Genomic DNA, 20,461 nt, shown 5'->3' with positions numbered 1-20,461 from the left:
CCCACCCTCTAACATACACACATTTATTTTTAATCATTAATTAAAATTTTTTCACCTAAATTTAAATGCCTGGGGCAAAGTCCCAGCAAGCCAATCCTAATATCTAGGTAACACAAAGAAATTTATCAGCTAAAACTAATTATAAAGATTTTAATTCTAAAGTTTACTGAAACCAGAACTGAGCCATATAATTAATGATGGTATGGACTACTGAAAAGGACTTCCTTCTTAGAAAGTCTTAAAACTCAGCACAATACTTAATTCCAACACAGATAAATCTCTGTAAATACAGATATTTGTATTTAGCATTATTTTGCACTGAAATATATATACCATGTATTAAAAACATAAAATGGTGCATAATGCTAAAAAAAGAACATTTAAAAGTATCACAGAGATACTACTGATATAATGTTAAGAGGTGCAACCTCTTAGAAATCTGTAGTATTGTAATGTTCACTCACGAGCTAAAACAATCAAATTACTATTTGCAAATGGACTTGAGGACACGAGAGGGGGAAGGGTAAGCTGGGACGAAGTGCGAGAGTGGCATGGACATATACACACTACCAAATGTAAAATAGATAGCTAGTGGGAAGCAGCCGCATAGCACAGGGAGATCAGCTCGGTGCTTTGTGACCACCTAGAGGGGTGGGATAGGGAGGGTGGGAGGGAGACACAAGAGGGAGGAGATATGGGGATATATGTATATGTATAGCTGATTCACTTTGTTATAAAGCAGAAACTAACATACCATTGTAAAGCAATTATACTCCAATAAAGATGTTAAAAAAAATTAGTATTTGCAGACAGTTACCAAGGGCAGTTACTAATTAGGACTTTTGACTTTGACTTTGACCTATACAGTCTGCAGCTCCTCTTCCCTGTAATATGGCTGGGGTTGATTAGATCAATGGCACTCATGCAATGCTCCACTAAGATGTCTCAGTACCACTCCAGGGTGGGCACTGTTTCCCCTGATTAAATATGATTTATATTGGTTTTGTGTGATTTTAAAAGTGGGGTTTTCCACTATTTTAAAAATACAGGCACACCTCGAAGACGTTGTGGGTTTGGTTCCAAACCACTGCAATAACGTGAATATCACAATAAAGCAAGTCACATGAATTTTTCGGTTTCCTAGTGCATATAAAAGTTATGTTTACATTATACAGTAGTCTATTAAGTGTGCAACAGACTAAATAAATGTCTAAATAAATAATGTGCATATCTTAATTTAAAAATACTTCGTTGCTAAGAAATGCTAACCATCGCCTGAGCCTTCAGGGAGTCGTAATCTTTTGCTGGTGGAAGATCTCGCCTTGGTATTGACGGCTGCTGACTGATCAGGGTGGTGGTTTTGCTGAAGGCTGGCGGGGGCGGCCGTGGCAATTTCTTGAAATAAGATGACAATGAAGCTGCTGCATCAATCGACTCTTCCTTGTTTCAAGAATGATTTCTCTGTAGCATGCAATGCTTTTTCACAGCATTTTACCAACAGTAGAACTTCTTTCAAAAGTGGAGTCAGGGGCTTCCCTGGTGGCGTAGTGGTTGAGAGTCCGCCTGCCGATGCAGGGGACACGGGTTCGTGCCCCAGTCCGGGAAGATCCCACATGCCGCGGAGCGGCTGGGCCCGTGAGCCATGGCCGCTGAGCCTGCACATCCGGAGCCTGTGCTCCGCAGTGGGAGAGGCCACAACAGTGAGAGGCCCGCGTACCGCAAAAAAAAAAAAAAAAAGTGGAGTCAGTCCTTTCAAACCCTGCTACTACTTTATCAACTAAGTTTACATAATAGTCTAAATCCTTTGTTATCACATTAACAACCTTCACAGCATCTTTACCAGGAGTACATTCCATCTTAAGAAACCACTTTTCAGGTTCCACTTCTAATTTTAGTTCTTCTGCAACTTCCACCACATCTGAAGTTACCTCTTCCACCCTTTGAGCCCCTCAAAGTCATCCGTGAGGGCTGGAATCAACTTCTTCCAAAGTCCTGTTAGTATTGATATTTTGACTTCTTTCCACAAATCATGAATGCTCTTAATGACATCTAGAATGGTGAATCCTTTGCAGGAGGTTTTCATTTGACTTTGCCCAGATCCATCAGAAAAATCACTATCCATGACAGCTATAGCCTTATGAAATGTATTTCTTAAATAAACAGACTTGAAAGTTGAAACTACTCCTTGGATCCATGGACTGTAGAATGGATGTTGTGTTAGCAGGCATGAAAACAACATTAATCGTCTATAGATCACCATCAGAGCTCTTGGGTGACCAGGTGCACTGTCAAAGAACAATAATACTTTGAAAGGAATCTTTCTTTTCTGAGCAGTAGGTCTCAACAGTGGGTTTAAAATATTCAGTAAACCATGTTGTAAACAGACATGCTGACATCCAAGCTGTGTTGTTCCATTTATAGAGCACCGGCAGAGTAGGTTTAGCATAGTTCTTAAGGGGCTTAGGGTTTTCAGAATGGTAAATGAGTGCTGGCTTCAACTTAAAGTCACCAGCTGCATTAACCCCTAACAAGAGTCAGCCTATCTTTTGAAACTTTGAAGATAGGCACTGACTTCTCCTCTCTAGCTATGGAAGTCCTAGATGACATGTTCTTCAAATAGAAAGCTGTTTTGTCTACACTGAAAATCTTCTGGATTACTTGATAGTCTGTACATCAGCACTTGCTGCTTCACCTTGCACTTGTATGTTACGGAGACAGCTCCCTTCTGTAAACCTCCAAACCCATCTCTGCTGGCCTTCAACTTTTCTTCTGCAGCTTCCTCACCTCTCGCAGCCTTCACAGAACTGAAGAGAGTTAGAGCCTTGCTCAGGATTAGGCTTTGGTTTAGAGGAATACTATTGTTCCTGGTGTGATCTTCGATCCAGACCACTCAAACATTCTCCGTATCAGCAATAAGGCTATTTCACTTTCTTATCATTCGTGTGTTCACTGGAGAAGCACTTTTAATTTCCTTCAAGAACTTTTCCTTTGCATCTACAACTTGGCTGTTTGGTACAAGAGGTCTAGCTTTCAGCCTATTTCAACTTTCAACATGCCTTCATCACTAAAGCTTAATCACTTCTAGCTTTTGATTTAAAGTGAGACGCGCCATTCTTCCTTTCACTTGAATACTTGAGGCCATTATTAGGGTTATTAATTTGCCTAATTTCAATATTGTTACGTCTCAGGGAATAGAGGCCCAAGGAGAGGGAAAGAGACAGGGGAGCAGCTGGTCAGTGGAGCAGTCAGAACACACACAACATTTATTAAGTAAGTTCGCCATATTATTTGGGCACAGTTTGTGCCTCCCACCCCAAAACTATAACAGCAACATCAAAGATCACGGATCACAGATCACCATGACAAATATAATAATAATGAAAAGTTTGAAATACTGCAAGAATTACCAAAATGTGACAGACACGTGAAGTGAGCAAATGCTGTTGAAAAAGTGGTGCCTGACCTACTTGCTCAACAGGGGGTTACCACAAACCTTCAATTTGTGGGAAAAAAAAAAAGGATGAAGTTATCTGCTAAGTGCAGTAAAGCTAAACACAACAAGGTGTGCCTGTAACTGAGACAGCCACTGGATACTTGCTAGGTATCGTTCTTGGCTCTAAATTCTAAAACATACTGCTTGTCGCACCTGATGAAACCAGAGTATTTACATAAATATGCAACATTTACCATGATCAAAAATAGCATATAAGTTCTCACAACATTTGAATTTTTCAGAGCCCTGCGTATGTGATCTGGGGGCTTGTCACTTTACAAATTTTACCAGTTATATAAACCCTGTTTTTCCTAGAAATGCCATTAAAGAATAATTCCTGAAGATCTCAAAATATTTTTCACTTCATCACGCCAAAGTGATGTGACATAAACCTATCAATAAAAGTGGCTTACTGTATAAGTAAATCTCAATGGAAGCCAAGCCATGGAGTGTAGACGGTATGTCTCCTAATCTGACACATTCTTTGAAAAAAGCTCCACAGCTCTTCCCGTTATGCCGAGAATTCTTGATTTAAAAGATTACATGGTGAACAGTGGCAGCACAGGAATACAGATGCTAAAAAGCCCATCTGCCTGATTCAATTCACAGACACACATTTAGTAGATGTGTGACCCTGAGCAACTTACTTAATTTCTTTATGTATCAGTTTTTATAAAAACAGAAATAGCACCTACTTCAAGGAGCTGCTGTGTGGATAAAATCAGTATACACAAAATACTTAGAACAGTGCCTAGCGCACAGTAAATGCTATATAAGCATTTGCTTCTATTATAATATTACTTGTATTACATATTCTTAAAATTATTCATATACGTATTTGAATCTTGCTACTCAGAGTGTGGTATGCACAGAGCAGAATCATGGTCAATATCATCATCATCATCACTGGTGAGCTGGACCCACTGAATCATAATCTGCATTTTAACAAGATACTCAGAAAATTCATAAGTGCCTTAAATTTTCTGAAAGAATAACATAAATAAAACACGTATACCTATATATTCACATATTTTATACAGTATTTTCTAAACTCTCAATTTCCACTTGATTCTTGCTTTCCTTCCTCTAAAGAACAGAAATTTCTCCACAACTAGAAGGAATTCTTTTACTTCATACTTTGAGAAGTTCGTAATGGAGCCAACCTCCATTAAGTTTGGTGAATAGATGTTGCTATCTCGTAATACATGTAACAACCTTAAGATTTTTGTACAACCTTAAGATTTTTGTATTTCAAAGCAAACTCCTACTAAAGATGAGGAGAGCTAACCTTAACTTTTGTAGATATTTTAAACTTTCTAAGAATTCACTAATGACAAGAGATTCCTGAATGGAATAAAATTCACTGCCCTCTTGATATTTTCTACACTGACAGTACTGTTTTCATTATTTTCACTAATTTTTAGAATAAAGGTGGCCACCTTGATCAAAGGAATCATACCAGTATCATTAACAAAACTAAAGATAGCCACTACAGGGAAAACGTTTTTCTTGACTGCTGTCAGAAGATTCTTCTATAAATAAGTTTACTAATGTATACATAGTTAGTGACATAAGTTTAAGAATTTCACAAAGTGTCCAAAACGAAGCTCTTAATTCAAAAGGATACATAAACATCTTTCCCTGAACTGACAATTCAAATATTTAATGATTACTTCCAAAAAGTGAAGCAGGGTGCTAGGCACCATGGAGAATACAAAATGCAGTCACTTTACAATCTCTATAAATACAGGAGGGTAGGAAACAGGAGCCTAATATTAGCATTCATATGGCCTCAATACAAAGTGAAATCCAATGAATAGTACTAAAGAAGTTGTGAGGTCCAAAGCAAGGGCCCATGATGGCAATTAGAACAATGGATTTTCATAGTTTCACAAAGAAAATTTGCTACATGTTGAAGAAAATAAAAAAATCCAAATTTGGGATTTTAAAAAATACATTCTTAGTTCAAATATTCTTTTGAACTTCTTAAAAAAGTAACACAACTTGGAAAATCGGGATTTAAGGACAAAGTAGTATCATGAAAAATGGTAGCTTTTTACCTAATGGTTGGAAAGGAAAACAGAAATAAAAAAGCAGTATACCATAGAAGGACAATATGCTTATCATTTGTAAAGTACTTCATTCCCAATGGTTAAGACAATAAGATATACATTAAAAGCATCAAGTACATTATAGCATTAATACCATAGTTAAACTCTGAACAACAGGGACACTGAAATAATAAACAGTAAAATATATACAAAGCACGGCAATATGGCAACTAGTCTTTTTGTTCTCCTGAATACCATGGAGGAAAAAAACACAGTTCCACAAGATCACACAATCTGGTTCCCAGCAGACAGACAGACTCCAGCCTCAAGAAATCAGAGGTATACAGCCCCAAAACTACACTGTGCTTTTAAATGGTGAAACACACTCTGCTTAAAGTGGTTAGATTCAGGAGTAATTAACTTGGGTAGGTAGAAGTATTACCCCACATACAGAAGACAAAACAGATCTCTGCAGTTCATGGATACAAACCATGATGGTTTCCATTTGACTGTTAGTATTATTCTTAGAGATTCATTTCAATAGACAATTACGGAGAGCAAATATGAAGAGCAGGAGACACAAAAAATGAATGAAACAGGTCTTAGCTTAATAAATATTAAAAGAACATCACTAGAAACTACAATAGAGAGCAGTACCTGCCCTCACAGTGCTTACTGTCTATTCCACAATTTAAGTGGGAATAGCTGGTATTTAACATGGGTGAACTTGCTAAATAACATTCTAAACTTGGCTCTTCCCCAACATCATTTCTCTTTCAATCTTTTCAAAGTAGAAACTACTCAATTTCCTATGCCCCTCATATTCTATGATTGGTATCTTTCTGACTCTCTAACAGCCCATTTTCCTCACCTTATCCCTAATAATCTTTCTCTTTTGCGATTATCCTATTTATATTCAAGTCACTCTTCCAAATCATATTTCTTAAGGGTTTGTATACCTAGCTGAGAGCCTTCGTCTTCTTTCTGACTCCTGTCATCACCCTAAGCTGATCCAATATTCAATGTAATGGGTTCTTAGTTTCTTCCAACAACTTTAAATGAGGAAAAAGGACAAGACAAGATGGGAGGAGAATGAAAGATAGGTAGCAAAGAAGCACTGAAAATGGCACTCCTACTAAACCTTTTACTCCATCTTTTCTATTTCAATCTGTCTATTTTTAAAAATTAAAACCCAACAGCTCCTACCACCCACAGAATAAAAGCCTAATGCCCTACAATGTTAGTCCAACTAACTTTACCATTCTCGTTTCCTACAAATGCATGTGAAGTCCTTTATGTTCCATTTACACTTATACTGGTCCACCAGACAATGCTCAAACCTAGCTGCCTTTTTTACTCATGCCATTTTCCTTACTGAGACTATCTTTTGCCTTTGTTTACATGATGAATCTTTCATAATCCTTTAAGGCTCATCAAGTGACCTCCTCTTTCTACTTTGTCCTGAATTCTGCAGGCAAAGTAATTCCCCTTCAAATCTGCTTCCCTCACTAAAATTGGGAGGTTTCTTGCTGATAGGCATGGTGTCTTAATTATTTTTTGGTGGATAAAACACAGGAGAGACTCAGTATCTGTGGGCCTCTAAAGTGAATCTGTCTTTGCTAATGAAAATCTTAGTCCTTAGTGTTTCTATCAATGTCCTTCGTAATTAACTGCAATCACTGTATTTACGTTGTGTTGTACATAAATGCCATTTTAAAAGTCTCTACATTCATTCACATTTGCCTAGAAATAAAGGAAAAGCACTAAAAAAGCTAAAGCTAAATCTGTTTAAATAACTGGCCTACAAAATAGTCCAGCGCTTACCATAAAATTACCAACTTCATTCCCTCAGGCAATTAGTACTACTACATAAACATCTAAATATAACTATGAATAAACATAATACTTAAAACTCTGGTTCTTCCCATTCTCCCTCTAAAAATGGGGAGAAAAATTAATATACTGTAAACAAGTAGTTTACATAGAAACATCATTTTCAGCAAATGTGACCCTACATACAAAATACAAATGGTAGGATGTTATTCTACAAGGAGACTTTACAAAAAATTACTCAACAAGAAAGTCACTTAAAAATTGAAATTCCCCTTCAAGGCTTCATTTTTCCTACCTGGAAAGCAAAGTGCTGAGAACTGATCAGGATTACAAGGCACAGATTCAAGTATGTAAGTCCGTAATATAAGTTCCAGAAAGACAGGGATCTTTGATATAACACAAATGCTTATTAGCCTAGTGCCTGGCACGTAACAGGTCCTCAATAGGCAGTTTTCTGAATGAACGTAAAGCGAGGAGGATGAAGCTCCTCTTATTCTGCCTTCCTCACATTTAAAGTAAGCTGTTATTTGAAGAACAAGATGGAAAGAAAGACTTTGAAAACCACTGGAATAAATATTCTTTTTAGCAATAATAAACTACTAGAGTACTACTAGAGTTAAGAAGTCAACTAGAGTTGACTCTAGTACTACTAGAGTTAAGGAGTACTACTAGAATTAAGAAGTCAACATCTTTTTTGTCCAGCTATTTTTCTAAGAGGAGAACAAACTTTCAAAGTACAGGAATTAGCTTTTATAAGCTCACTTACGAGACTCCACATTATTTAGTTATTACTATAGACTAATAATTTGAAAGAAAAGGGGAAATTAAGCACCAGTCAAATCTAAGAAAACTGTTAATCATCACAAAATTGGGAAAATAAAGTTCTTGCCACATTAAAACCAAAGAAAGTTTCTCCCCTGACTTTAAGAAACAATTAAAAATGAAAAAACTTCTAAACACATATTATGGCACATGAAAGGACAATGGTAAACTGCAAAAACCATGATTTTCCTAAGTCTTAGTCATTATATAATTTTAAGCCCACTGAGGCTAACAAAACCAATCCCAATCTCCTTTTATACATTAATAAACTGAAGTCCAGAAAAATCTAGTAGTTTGTTCAAGATTGTTAGTGGTAGAATCAGGCCTAAAGCCTACCTTTCCCTACTTTCTATCCGGTACTTCTTCCACTGCATCTACTTCTAACTTCTTTATCATTAAACTCCTATTATTACTTCTATTGATATTATTATTTCTTATTATTATGGAGTACTTAGCGGTGTGTAGAAAAAAAAGACAAGTCCTCCATTACTTTACTATGAGCTTAGAGAATTTCTATTAAGTTTGAATCCCAAATAGGAATCTTCTAAAAGGAAATGACTCCAAAAAAACAAACAAAACACTTTAAATATCTGACAATTTGGTCAGTTATATCTCAATAAAGCTGGGGGGAAAAAAACATAAAAAAATATGGCTCCACCCTAACCTAACCCTGCCCTCAAGTAATAGAACTGATCAGCACTATTTTTGAAGATTTTTTTTTTTTAATGTGGACCATTTTTAAAGTCTTTACTGAATTTGTTACAATACTGCTTCTGTTTTATGTTTTTTTGGGTTTTGGCCACAAGGTATGTGAGAGCTTAGCTCCCCAACCAGGGATCGAACCCACAACCCTGCACTGGAAGACCAAGTCTTAATCACCAGACTGCCAGCGAAGTCCCTGATTAGCACTATTTTTGAATTTAAAATTGTCTTTTCACACACACACACGCACGCGCGCGCGCACGCACACACTGTGAAAACCACAACGCTGCTAAATAAAGGTCAAAATTAAATTATTTTATAATTTAAGGTTAGAGCTGAGTCTTAAAGTACCACTAACTCTGGCCATTTTTCTGTCTCCACTGCAATCCTCAATCTACCTGAAATGTTTAAGTTCCTCAGGGTTCAACCTGGGGCCCTCTTCTTTTTTTTTTCCTGTGTGATTTCATCTACTTCCAGGGCTTTAAGTATCATCTATATGCTCACAATTCCCAAATTTACACTTCCAGTCCAAACTTCTCAAGAGAACTAGATTTACATATCTCATTTCATTGGCATCTTAAAATTAACCTGCCAAATGGAGTTTCTTTTTCTACCCCAAATCTATACCAAAAAATGGAAACTCCTAGTTGTTCAAAAGCCAAAATCCTAGAAGTCATCTTGGATTCTTCCCTCTTCCTCATTCCATACAATCAACCTAACCACAGTTAACAAGCTTTCTACATCCAAAATAAATCCTGAATCTGAAAACTTTTCTCTATCCCCAGTGTCACTAGACTGGTATAAATCGCCACTATCATTCATCTGAATTACTGGATTCTTCTATCCTATTGCCCCCACTTCAACTCTTGGGCCCTGTAGCTTATTCACCACATAGCGACCAGAGTAATATTTAAAAAATCTACATCAGATCATATCACTGTCTTGCTTAAAATCTTGAATGGCTACCTACAGTACATACAATAAGTATGACCCCCTTACAGCATGGCTTCAAGGCCTGGCATGATGCAGCTTCTGCTTTTCTCTCCAAACTCATCTTGTTCCATTCTTCCCCGCCAACTCTTAATTCCCTGTTCACGACATGCCCCCGCCCCTCCAAATTTCTCTAGTCCAGGTATTGGCAAAGGAAGTCCTTCTGTCTTTTAAAAATAAAGCTGTATCGAAATACAGCTGTGCCTGTTCATTGTGTGTAGTCTATTGCTGCTCTCGTGCTACAACAGAGGGGTTGAGGAGCTGCGACAGAGAACATATGGCTCAGAAATCTGGAAATATTGGCTATCTGGCACTTTATAGAAAAAATGTTCCATAACCATTCCCTTTTGCCTACAATGCTCTTCAACCCACTTTTCTCATGAGCACCTTCTCATCCTTCAAGTCCCAGTTTAAACACCACCACTTTCTCAAACAACCCTACCCTGGCCTAGGTAGTTGCGCTCATCATTTTTCCCTATCACTGTACCCTGTTTTCTTCATTACTTTTTATAACTAAACACTTGTTTATCTGTTCCATGAATGCAGGGATCAGATGCAACCCATTTACCAATACATTTCTTACACCCGAGCCACAGCCTAGCAAATAATAAATACTTTTGAATGTTAAATTCTGTGATGATAAATCTTATAGGGATACTTTTGAGGCTCTGACAAAATGACCTGTAATTTAAAAATCCTTAAAACTGGAAAGTAGCACAACTTTTCTTCTCCAACATAACCATACTTTTAAAGCTATTTTACTTAGAAGAAAATAATCCCTGTGAATTCTGAAATGTCTTCATATTTGCTAAATAAGACAAGAATTTTTTTTTAATGACAAGGCACAAAGGCCACATCACACCCTAAGTTTTGCTTTGCGGTCTTGAGAAATTTACTGAATTCCTTTGGGTCTCAGTTTCTTGGGGAAACATTCTTCTAGAGATAGGAAGAATATACTACTAAGAAAGAGAAACAGCATCTAGCTTTTCTATGCCTGCTTCAATTCTGTAAACTTATTTCCAAAGCCCATTATCAGCTACTTTCATTGCAAAGAACTATCCTCCCATCAGCTGCCCTCTTGTAGTTTATACCACTCTGCTTTACCAAAAATGTTCCTCAAAATGTTCACTATTCTCATCTTGAAATCGGAGTACCAACGAACTCTGATGCCATGAAAAAATTGTATTTCCTCTGAATTCTTCAATGTGAAAAGATAGGTCCTGGCTGTCTATACCACAGCACTAAAAGGTTCACTTCAGTCGAAAATAACTTTGCTTTAAAAAATATATTATTATTACTTAGGCAGTTCAGCTAACTGCTAAAAGCATAGTAAACGAAAAAATGAGGAGTGGACCACATAGGAATGCTTTCAGAACCATAAAAAGGGATATATTCTGTGAGACTGAGACAGTTACTTTGATACCACAGAACCCTAAACCACTCTCTTACCTTCCAGTCAGAAGGTGCAATGTAGAGACAGGCAATATTGATTTCCATGCAAACTATATTTCTGCACATTAGATCAAAAACATCCCTAAGTCCCATCTAGTAAACAAATGGAGACTTCCGACATCAGGGGACAAACATTTTGGTCTACTGTATGATGGCCCTATCAGTTAACAGACTTCCTTTAACAGTGTCCCCTTCAGACAGTACCGTATTTGTATGACTTTTTAAAGTGTCTTATAAGAGTAAAAGTGAAATAAGATCAATGGAAAACACAAAAATGAAAGCATAGATACTAACAGAGGTTCAAAAACTTAATTCAATTTAAATAAAGAAATCAATCATTAGATATGCTGACAATGGTACATCCCCTAGTCAGAAATTGACTAGCTTAAGGTGATCAAATGAGTATTTGTGAAAGAAATAAAAACTAAAGAATATTTTCAGATGCTGTTGATATATCATTAACATCTGTAAGAGAAATAAAAGTTTAGCATATACACTTTGTAATTCTTTAGCATAATCAACTTGAATACATGTTCTCTGGAATATATTATAGGGAAATGCCTATATTTTGAAATGATAGTTAATCTTAGATATGGGACCACTTTAAGAGACTTAACAATATGCTGAAGCTCTTACAGTTACCATGGAGTTATCGTTCACATGACTTCGATTTCTACCTAACCATGTTTCAGAGTCCAAATATCAATCACATCAACACTGACCTCACACTCTGGCTTCCCCTCCACTCTTCACTTTTTGAAAGAGCCGATTCTCAACCAAACCAAATAACTACAAATGTTTTTTCTGCATCTGTGCCCAAGCTGCAAAGCACTGCTTAAAAAAAAAAAAAAAAACACACGATAGATCACACATTCAGGACAACTCCTACTGAGCTATCTCTTTCCTCACTTGCCAGTTCCCTTAGTATATTCCCCACAGGAGCTACTCCAAGTCTCTTCATCTCATTTTCAGAACTTGCACTGCTTAATTATTAGATTCATGATAGTCTTAGAACTAAAGCATCTCAAAGATATTACTGCCAACTCCTTCATTTTAATTATAAATAAACCAAGAACTAAAGTTTAAAGGACTATAGCTTTACAAAAACTGAACCGATTTTCCTAAAACCCCACATGCACCCTCAATTTCAGCATATATTTACTGCATCTTGATCAATTCATTATGCCTCAGGAGCAGATTTATAGAAAAATTAAGGACTCGGCCTGAAGCCGCACTACTTCAATACTGTTCCAGCTAGGCCACTTACTAGCTACATGCATCTGGACAAATCACCAATTCTGTGCCCTCTGTTTCTTCACTTTTAAATAGAGATAATAGTAGTATCTGGCTCATTGGGTTGTGACCATTACATAAGTGAATACATCTAAAAGCACTAGAAGTGGACCTAGCACGTAGTAAATGCTAAATAAGAGTTAGCTGGGGATATTATTATCATACCCTATAGAACCTCTGGCAAATGAGATCATGCCCCTCTTCTACCTTCACTTCTCCACTGTTCAATTCCACACTCTCTCCATACCCAAAAATTCAGTTGCTCCAATCTTCTCCTCTTCAACCGCTTTAGGCAAAACTCCCCCACTCTACTTTTCTTCCTTCTTTTGATGTCAAGTTTCTTAAATCAGTCTTCATTTCCCACACCTATTTACCACAGTTTGCTTTTGAAGATGACATCCCTTGGCTCTGGGATTTTCATTTTCTGCACTCCAACATATATTCCTCAGTACATGCTACCAAGTGTCAGATCTTGATCTCCAGTTTTGAGTTCCTGCCCAAGCTCTGAACCTGTATATCTCCAAACACATCATATTTTTACTTGGACATCTTATTACAATCTCACACTCAAATTTTATCACATGTAAAATGATTTTTAAGGTGCTAACTATAAAAATTTCCAATATAACCTAAAACAGAATCTGTCATCTCCTCTACGCATTCCAAATAAGTTTTCCACTATAAGTTCACAATAATTCTATTGGTGGCACCATAATTCTCCCAGTAACCAAATTCTACCTGGTCTTCAGAATTTCTGACATCATCCACTCATTTCTAGCCTATCACCTTAACGTAGATTTTTCAAGGTCTTCTGTTTATAGCACACATTCCCCCCATTCTACATTTATATCATTCTCATCTTAATCTTCTTAAAATATTTTGTCACAATATCATCCACTTAAAAACCTCCAATAAACCTCCACTGTAAAGTCCAAATTCCTTAGCTTGGCATTGAAGTTCTCCAATCTGTGCCCAAACCAACTTTGCAACACTATACCCCACTAATCCCCATAAATTATTATACACCTCAGTCAAACTCTACTTATCATCCAAGTTTATTTCTGTATAATCATGTGACATCTGCCATCCTGGAACACCTTCCACACTGTTCACTTATATCCCAAATTTTTCATGGCTCAGTTCAATTTCATCCTTTCCCATGAAATCTTACAGCCCAAGGTAATCTCTCCCTCATTTGAATTCCTAAGCCATTTATTGCCCATACAACTCATTTGCCATTGAATTATATAATGCCTCACACTGTTACCTAAATGTGTGTATCATCTCTCCATCAGAATAAAAGCAAAAACAAACCTAGGAAGGGACAGCATCATATCTCTTTGCATCTACTAGATTTTCTTAGAAAGCTGTACATGGCAGGCACTTAACAAAAAACTGTTGAATGCATGAAGAACATAATCACCTTGCTTCATGAGATACTAGCTACCTGCTCATGTAATCCCATTTAAGAGAAAAGAATTACAGAAGGAAGAGTAGAAATAGAAAGTGACTATATTGTAACCATCGTAGCAATAATGATTCATGCAAGAATCATCAATGGATGCTAAAACCATCACATGAAAGTTTCTTGGGGAACAGGATATTTATACAGTCTCAAAATATATCTGAACAAATTACTTATGAATTACAAAGGGAAAAAAGGTACCTTCACAGTGGAGAAATCTGGCGGACACCAAGTGATCAAAGTTAACATCACCAATAATGGGATAAACTGACATCATGTGCCTCCTGATGTGATGCACTGAGGACACAACATCACTTATGTATTATTCCTGCCAAAAATGCATAACCTGAAACTAGTCATGAGGAAACAATCAGACAAACCAAAAACTGAGGGACAATCTACAAAACAACTGACCTATACTCTTCAAAAATGTCAATGTGCTGAAAGACAAAGAAAGGCTGAGGAATTGTGTGTGATCCTGGATTAGATCCTGGATCCGAAAACGAACTGCTATAAATGACATCACCTCCACACAGGACAACTGGTGAATTTGAATGTGGACCATATTAGATAACAGTTTTATATTAATGTTAAACTGCCTGATTTTGAACATTGTTCTTTGGTTAAGTGAGAGAATTTCCTTGTTCTTAGGAGAAACATTCCAAAGTATTTAAGAGTAAATGAATCTAAAACTTATTCTCTTAACTGTCCAGCAATAATAATAATACCAGTAACAGTAATAACAAGTACCAATAGAAAGACTGGCTAAAATGTGGCAAAATGTTGACAACTGGTAAATCATTGTACTACTGATGCAACTTTCCTTTTTTTTAAAATAAAGTTTAAAAAACAAATACCTTAATACCACACAAAAACTTTGAGAAGTTTTTATTTATCTGTGGTATTTTACATCTTATCTGACAATCTTAAAGCAAGACATACTTTCAGTGAAGAGTCTGCTTTATAAAAACATTTGCTCTAAAAAAACAAATACATCTTTTTGGAACCAAAGAACCATTTTATAATGTTAACAGTCCAACACTAATTTATCTTAAAAAATTTATATAAAGTTAATTTCATCTGGTGAAAAGACTTAGACAATATTTTTTAAACAATGTAGTCTTATTATTTTCAAATATATAGAGAAAGAAGAGAAAGCTAAAATGGGCTGATTAAGCATTTTAAAGAAAGAAATAATGATCTGTAATTAACATATTAATAAACAAGCATATGTAAATTAAAAGTCTGCTTCCGAGATTATATCTATCAAAGATCACAAACTTCACCTTCTCTCAATTATCAAAAATTCTGGTTTAGCTGATTGTAAGTTTTAAGTGAGGTTTTACAATATAGCTACTAATTATTATTTCTATAGGCTTCCTGGAACCTTTAAAAATAATACTTCTAGATTCAATATAGTTAGCAACAGTCCTTTAAAGTTGGATACCTTATTTATGAGATGTTCGGTAACAACTTCTCTTAGTCCAGTGTAGAGCTTTTCTCCATGTTTATGCAAAACCATTGTATATGCATTTCTATAGAGCTCCTCAAAACTAAGACCACTGTTATTCTTACGCTGGATTTCTTGAATTGCATTTTTCAGAAGGTCCCAAATGCTGTTTACATATTTTTCATCCATGGTCATCTGTAATATCCAAAAGAGAGAAAGAGACAAAAAAAAAAAAAAAAAACCAATGGTTGAAAATCTTTCTGTATTTGTCCATATAGTAAATATTTTATTATATGGCTATGATTATAAATCTGCATGACTTACAAGGATGTTAACAATCTATTTTAACAGAAATAAAGGGATACATTTTAAAATAAGTTTTTAGAGCTGATAGAAGAAATTTTTAACAAATCCTTTTAACACCTCCCTTCTTTCTTATCTGCAGCACAACCCTCCACTTTAAATAAAATCATAATCCCTGATGTTAATACTTGCTTTAGCCAAAAAGTGTAAGACATATTTTCCCTAAATTTATTTAGTAGAATATGAGCTCAGAGAGACAGAAAGGTTCCTTGATGAAAAAAATTGGGGACATGAACACTATTTTCCTCTCCTGAAGATCTGCAGAGCTCCTTAGCAAATTAAAGATGAGGAGATCTGTAATTAAAAAACAAAAAAAACAATAAAACCACACATTTTCTTTGTTAAACCTAGCATTCTCTCATTTTCCTCCTTTCCCACTTTAGATTCCATGGTCCGTCATTTCTAAGCACCTTGTATACACCCATAAATAACTTGCCCCCTTCCCCCCCTCCAAAATACTTGCCATTCTAAACACCAACTGCCCACCTACGCCTCACATGCACCCACACAGCTGAAAGCAACTACAGAATAACATACATACAACCATATTCAATCCATCTGAATTTAAATTCATAACCACTAACCACAAGTCGGCCCTTAGTACAACCCCACAATCCTACTTTTCTAGACGGACTCTACTTTCCTGGATGATTTTACACCATCTCCTCCATCCACTCCAGGATAATGAATTGCTTCCTGTTCCACTGAAAAAAACAGAAGTAACCTGAAGAGACACTGCACAAACTCTGGCCATATCCACTAACCTACCTGATTGTATACCAATATAACCTGCTAGTTCTTGTGCTCAAAGTGCCAAGTTCTTATACTCAAATTATAGCACAGACATCATCTAGGGACTTGTTAGAAATGCAGAATTTCAGGCCCCATCCCAGACCTACAGAACCGTATCTGCATTTTAACAAGAACCCCAGGTGATACCTATACAAAATGAAGTTTAACAAGTATTGCTCTAGTTCCATCCCAACTCACCTACTCAAGGACCTCCCTTTAGCAATCTCCCTTCCCAGCATCATCAAAATTTTCCTTCCTGCTAGGTAATTTCCACCTGCATTTAATACCCTCAGTTTCCCATCTTGAAAACAAACAAACAAACAAATCCTCACAACCCCACGTATTACTCCAGCACCACCTAATTTTTCTCTTTTTCATTTACAACAAAATCACAGGGCTACGGAGAAGACTTCTATATTCACTGTCTCCAAGTCACATTTTTCCCGTTGTATCTTGAATCCACTCCAATAAGTCTTTCATCTCTACCATTTCACAGAAACTACTCTTGAGAAGGTCACCAGTGACTTCCTCGCTGCTAAATCTAACAGTCAAAGTCTCACTTCTCATCGTACTCGACCTTTCTGGCAGTAATTCAAAGAGCTGATCACTCCTACCACTTGACACAGATTCCTCACCTGCCTTCCAAGCACTACAATCTCATTTCTCCTCCTATTCCACTTGCTCCTATTTGTCAGCGTGCTTACTGCTTCTTACTCATCACTACAACCTCCAACCTCTTGTCTGAACCTCTTACCTATCCACGCTAGGCTTTTAGGTGAAGTTAACTCATCTGGTCTCATGGCTTTAAGTTAACCTCAAAATTTATATAACCTGTTTGGAGCCCTCACCACCAGAGTCTTATGTTCAGCTACCTACTCAATATTTCTACTTGAAAATCTACTAGGCATCTCAATCAAGTCTAGAACAGAAAGCCTAATCTTTTCCCCTAAGTTGGCTTCCCCTGCAGTCTTCTCCAACTGAGCAGATATCCACTCCATCCTTCCAGTTGCTAAGGCCAAAAAGTCTGTAATCAAGTCCTCTTTAGTCTCTCACCTCACTTGTAAAACAAAAGGCAATTCTGTTGTCTCTACCTTCAAAATGTACCCAGAACCTAATTCCTCATTTCTTCCACTGCTCCTAAACCACCATTATCTCTCAGATTATTACAACAGCCTCCTAACTGGTCTTTGTTTCTGCTCTTTGCCCAATATCATAGAGCAATCAGAGTGACCTTCTGAAAACAAACCAAATCATGTCACTCGGCAGCTCACAACCCTCGGTGACTTCTCATTTCTCTTGTAGTTAAAGTCAGAGTCCTTACGCTATTCTACAAAGCCTTATTCGACCTGATAATCTCTCTGACTTCATCTATTCTTCCTCCTTGCTCTCTCTGCTCCAGCCCCACCAGCCTCCTTGTTACTCCTTGGAATATGGCAAACAAGTTCACTTCAAGTTGGTATTTGCTACTCTCTCTGTCTGGAATGCTCTTCCCCAAGATACCTAAGTGGCTCATTCACTGATCAACCTCAAAACTCTGCTCAACTGTCGCCTTAAAATAAAGCTTTAACTAGCTACTCTATTTACAACAGCAGCCTCCTCCTACTAGTGACCCTCAAATTCCAACCTCACATTACTTCTTTTCCTGGCCTCTCTCCTCCCAGTCAAATGTCAGCTCCATGAAGGCAGGGATTTTCGTCACTGCTGAATAACCTCAGCCACTAAAATAATAGCTGGCATATAACAAGCACTTACACCTGCTGATTGATTTTTTACTAATCTCTGACTAAGCGGCCCTCTTCATGCTCAGAAAACCTACAAGTTCCACGTTCACAACCAGGGAAACACTGCATCAACTACTTATCAGATTCATGTACACTTCTGACCTGAAATGGATAAAAGATACCGAGCTAAAAAAATCCTCTCAAGCTAGAAAGTTTTGGAGGTGATGGATATGTTTATTGCATAGATTGTGATGGCTTCACAAATGAATACTTACCTCCAAACTCATCAAGTTGCATACATTAAATATGTACAGCTTACCTCAATAAAGTGGTTAAAAAAAAAGAATCCTCTCCAAGTCCTGTACAATGAGTATGAATGTGAAAGAGGAAGAAGTAGGTAGGCAAAACAGTTCATTCAGTCAAACAAGCTCAACTCCCAATCAAGAGGATTCTTAAGCAGATGACTCAAACTGAGTCTTATTATTCTGCTCTTTTCTGGAGAGCTTAAAAAGGAACTCTTTAGAAAACAAATTCTTTCCTGTTACTCAAATATTATTCAAATCCAGGTCTATCAGAGACTTCTCTGAAATGGCCTTAAGAGAATTTACCCTTACATCTAAACTACTACCTATTTTTATCAGATATTCTCATACAGAGGATGCCATCCACATAAAATATAAATAGATGTTGCTATTTGCAACTTTTCACAAATAAAGCCCACAAGACAACGTGATAATGATGGCCTCAAATACTCCATGTATGTGCAACGTGGTTTTAGTTTGCTGACAGCATATGTAGAGGTTACAATAAAGCAGGCTAAGACACCATCCCTGCGGTTAAACAACGAACATATAAAGCAGAACGTTCAAAGCAATTTCAAAAAAGAGTAAAGTTAATGCGGACTAAAAACTCCAGAGATAACTATACTGCTAATAGTTGAGCAAAAACTTCAAATGATCTTTTCAGGCTCTGTAACATAAGATCCCATGAAAGCTAGAAAACATACAAAAACGTCTCTACTCAGCATGAATTACTAAATTTTCTATTAGAAACTAAAGTATTTTAAAGATATAAACTAAGAGGCTTCAAATATTGTACAAATACTCTTACATTGTAATAAAAGAATCATTTCTCACATATATAAATCAAGCATTATTTTGAAATCCAAGATGGTATGTACTATTTTCCTCAGTATTTGTGCTTCATAGATAGAAATGAAGACAGAGAGCAAAAATGTTTCTTCTGGTGATTGCTCAGGTATAAAAATGTTCAAACAAAGGAGAACAAAATAGACCGAGAGAGATTAAATGACTTACCCAAAATCACAGAGCTGGAATCGGAATTCATATTCTCAAATCCAGTACAAACCACTGAACTCACCTCCCATCCCACTGTGCTAATAGGGTAAAGTAATATTACAGTATAATCACTGATTATCTTGGTAAACACAGTACCGTGTATTAGTAGAGAGTATAGATTTTGCTGTCTGACAGGCCTGGATTTGCGTCATGGCTCTGCTAAATTCATAAGCCACGCAACCTTGGGCAAATTACTTAATTCTTCTAAACCTTTATCTCCTCACTTGTAAAAAAGTAGGTTTAATAACAATACCTATCTCAAAAAGACTATCAAGAGGATTAAATGCAAATGTCAGTAGAATTCAGCCCAGCCTAGGGCACAGTACAGTCAGCCTTCCATATCCATGGAACTCGCAGATACAGGGTTGACTGTACTATGCCATTTTATGTAAGGGACTTGAGCATCCTCAGATTTTGGTATCTGAAGAGGTCCTATAACCAATCCCCCATGGATACCGAGGGACTACGGTATAATCCCTCACATGCTGAATAACTGACAGAATCTCTTGAACTCTCATCTATGGGCATCAAATGTCAGGAAAAAAAATAGTTTTTAGGCTTAGCAAATAAACAGCTAAAACAAAAGTACCTTAAGAGGACAACTATGCTAAATGAAAGTCAGTAAAATGTAGCCTTCTTTCAGAAACAATATTCCCCTACTTCATATCTCCTATTC

At 36.7% G+C, this 20,461-nt stretch overlaps 1 protein-coding gene across 2 annotated transcripts in view; it reads right to left on the bottom strand.

Annotated features, from left to right (window-relative positions):
* The window catches only part of CUL3 (cullin 3), a 98,089-nt gene that overhangs the window by 62,334 nt on the left and 15,294 nt on the right, over positions 1 to 20,461 (bottom strand). The window contains exons 1-2 of one of the 2 annotated variants that reach the window (XM_030833987.3): positions 15,549 to 15,666; positions 14,303 to 14,429 (exon numbers count right to left, since the gene is read on the bottom strand). In XM_030833987.3, coding sequence (XP_030689847.1) covers positions 14,303 to 14,350 — 48 coding nt within the window. In that variant the 5' untranslated portion in view covers positions 14,351 to 14,429; positions 15,549 to 15,666. Of the gene's footprint in view, positions 1 to 14,302; positions 14,430 to 15,548; positions 15,747 to 20,461 lie in introns of those variants that run through there. The other variant, XM_030833807.3, reaches the window with a different exon arrangement.

This window comes from Globicephala melas, chromosome 7 (assembly GCF_963455315.2).
Source record: "Globicephala melas chromosome 7, mGloMel1.2, whole genome shotgun sequence".
Taxonomy (NCBI): domain Eukaryota; kingdom Metazoa; phylum Chordata; class Mammalia; order Artiodactyla; family Delphinidae; genus Globicephala; species Globicephala melas.
Note: the sequence above shows the minus strand (reverse complement) of the source record. Positions and strands in the feature narration are given on the sequence as shown.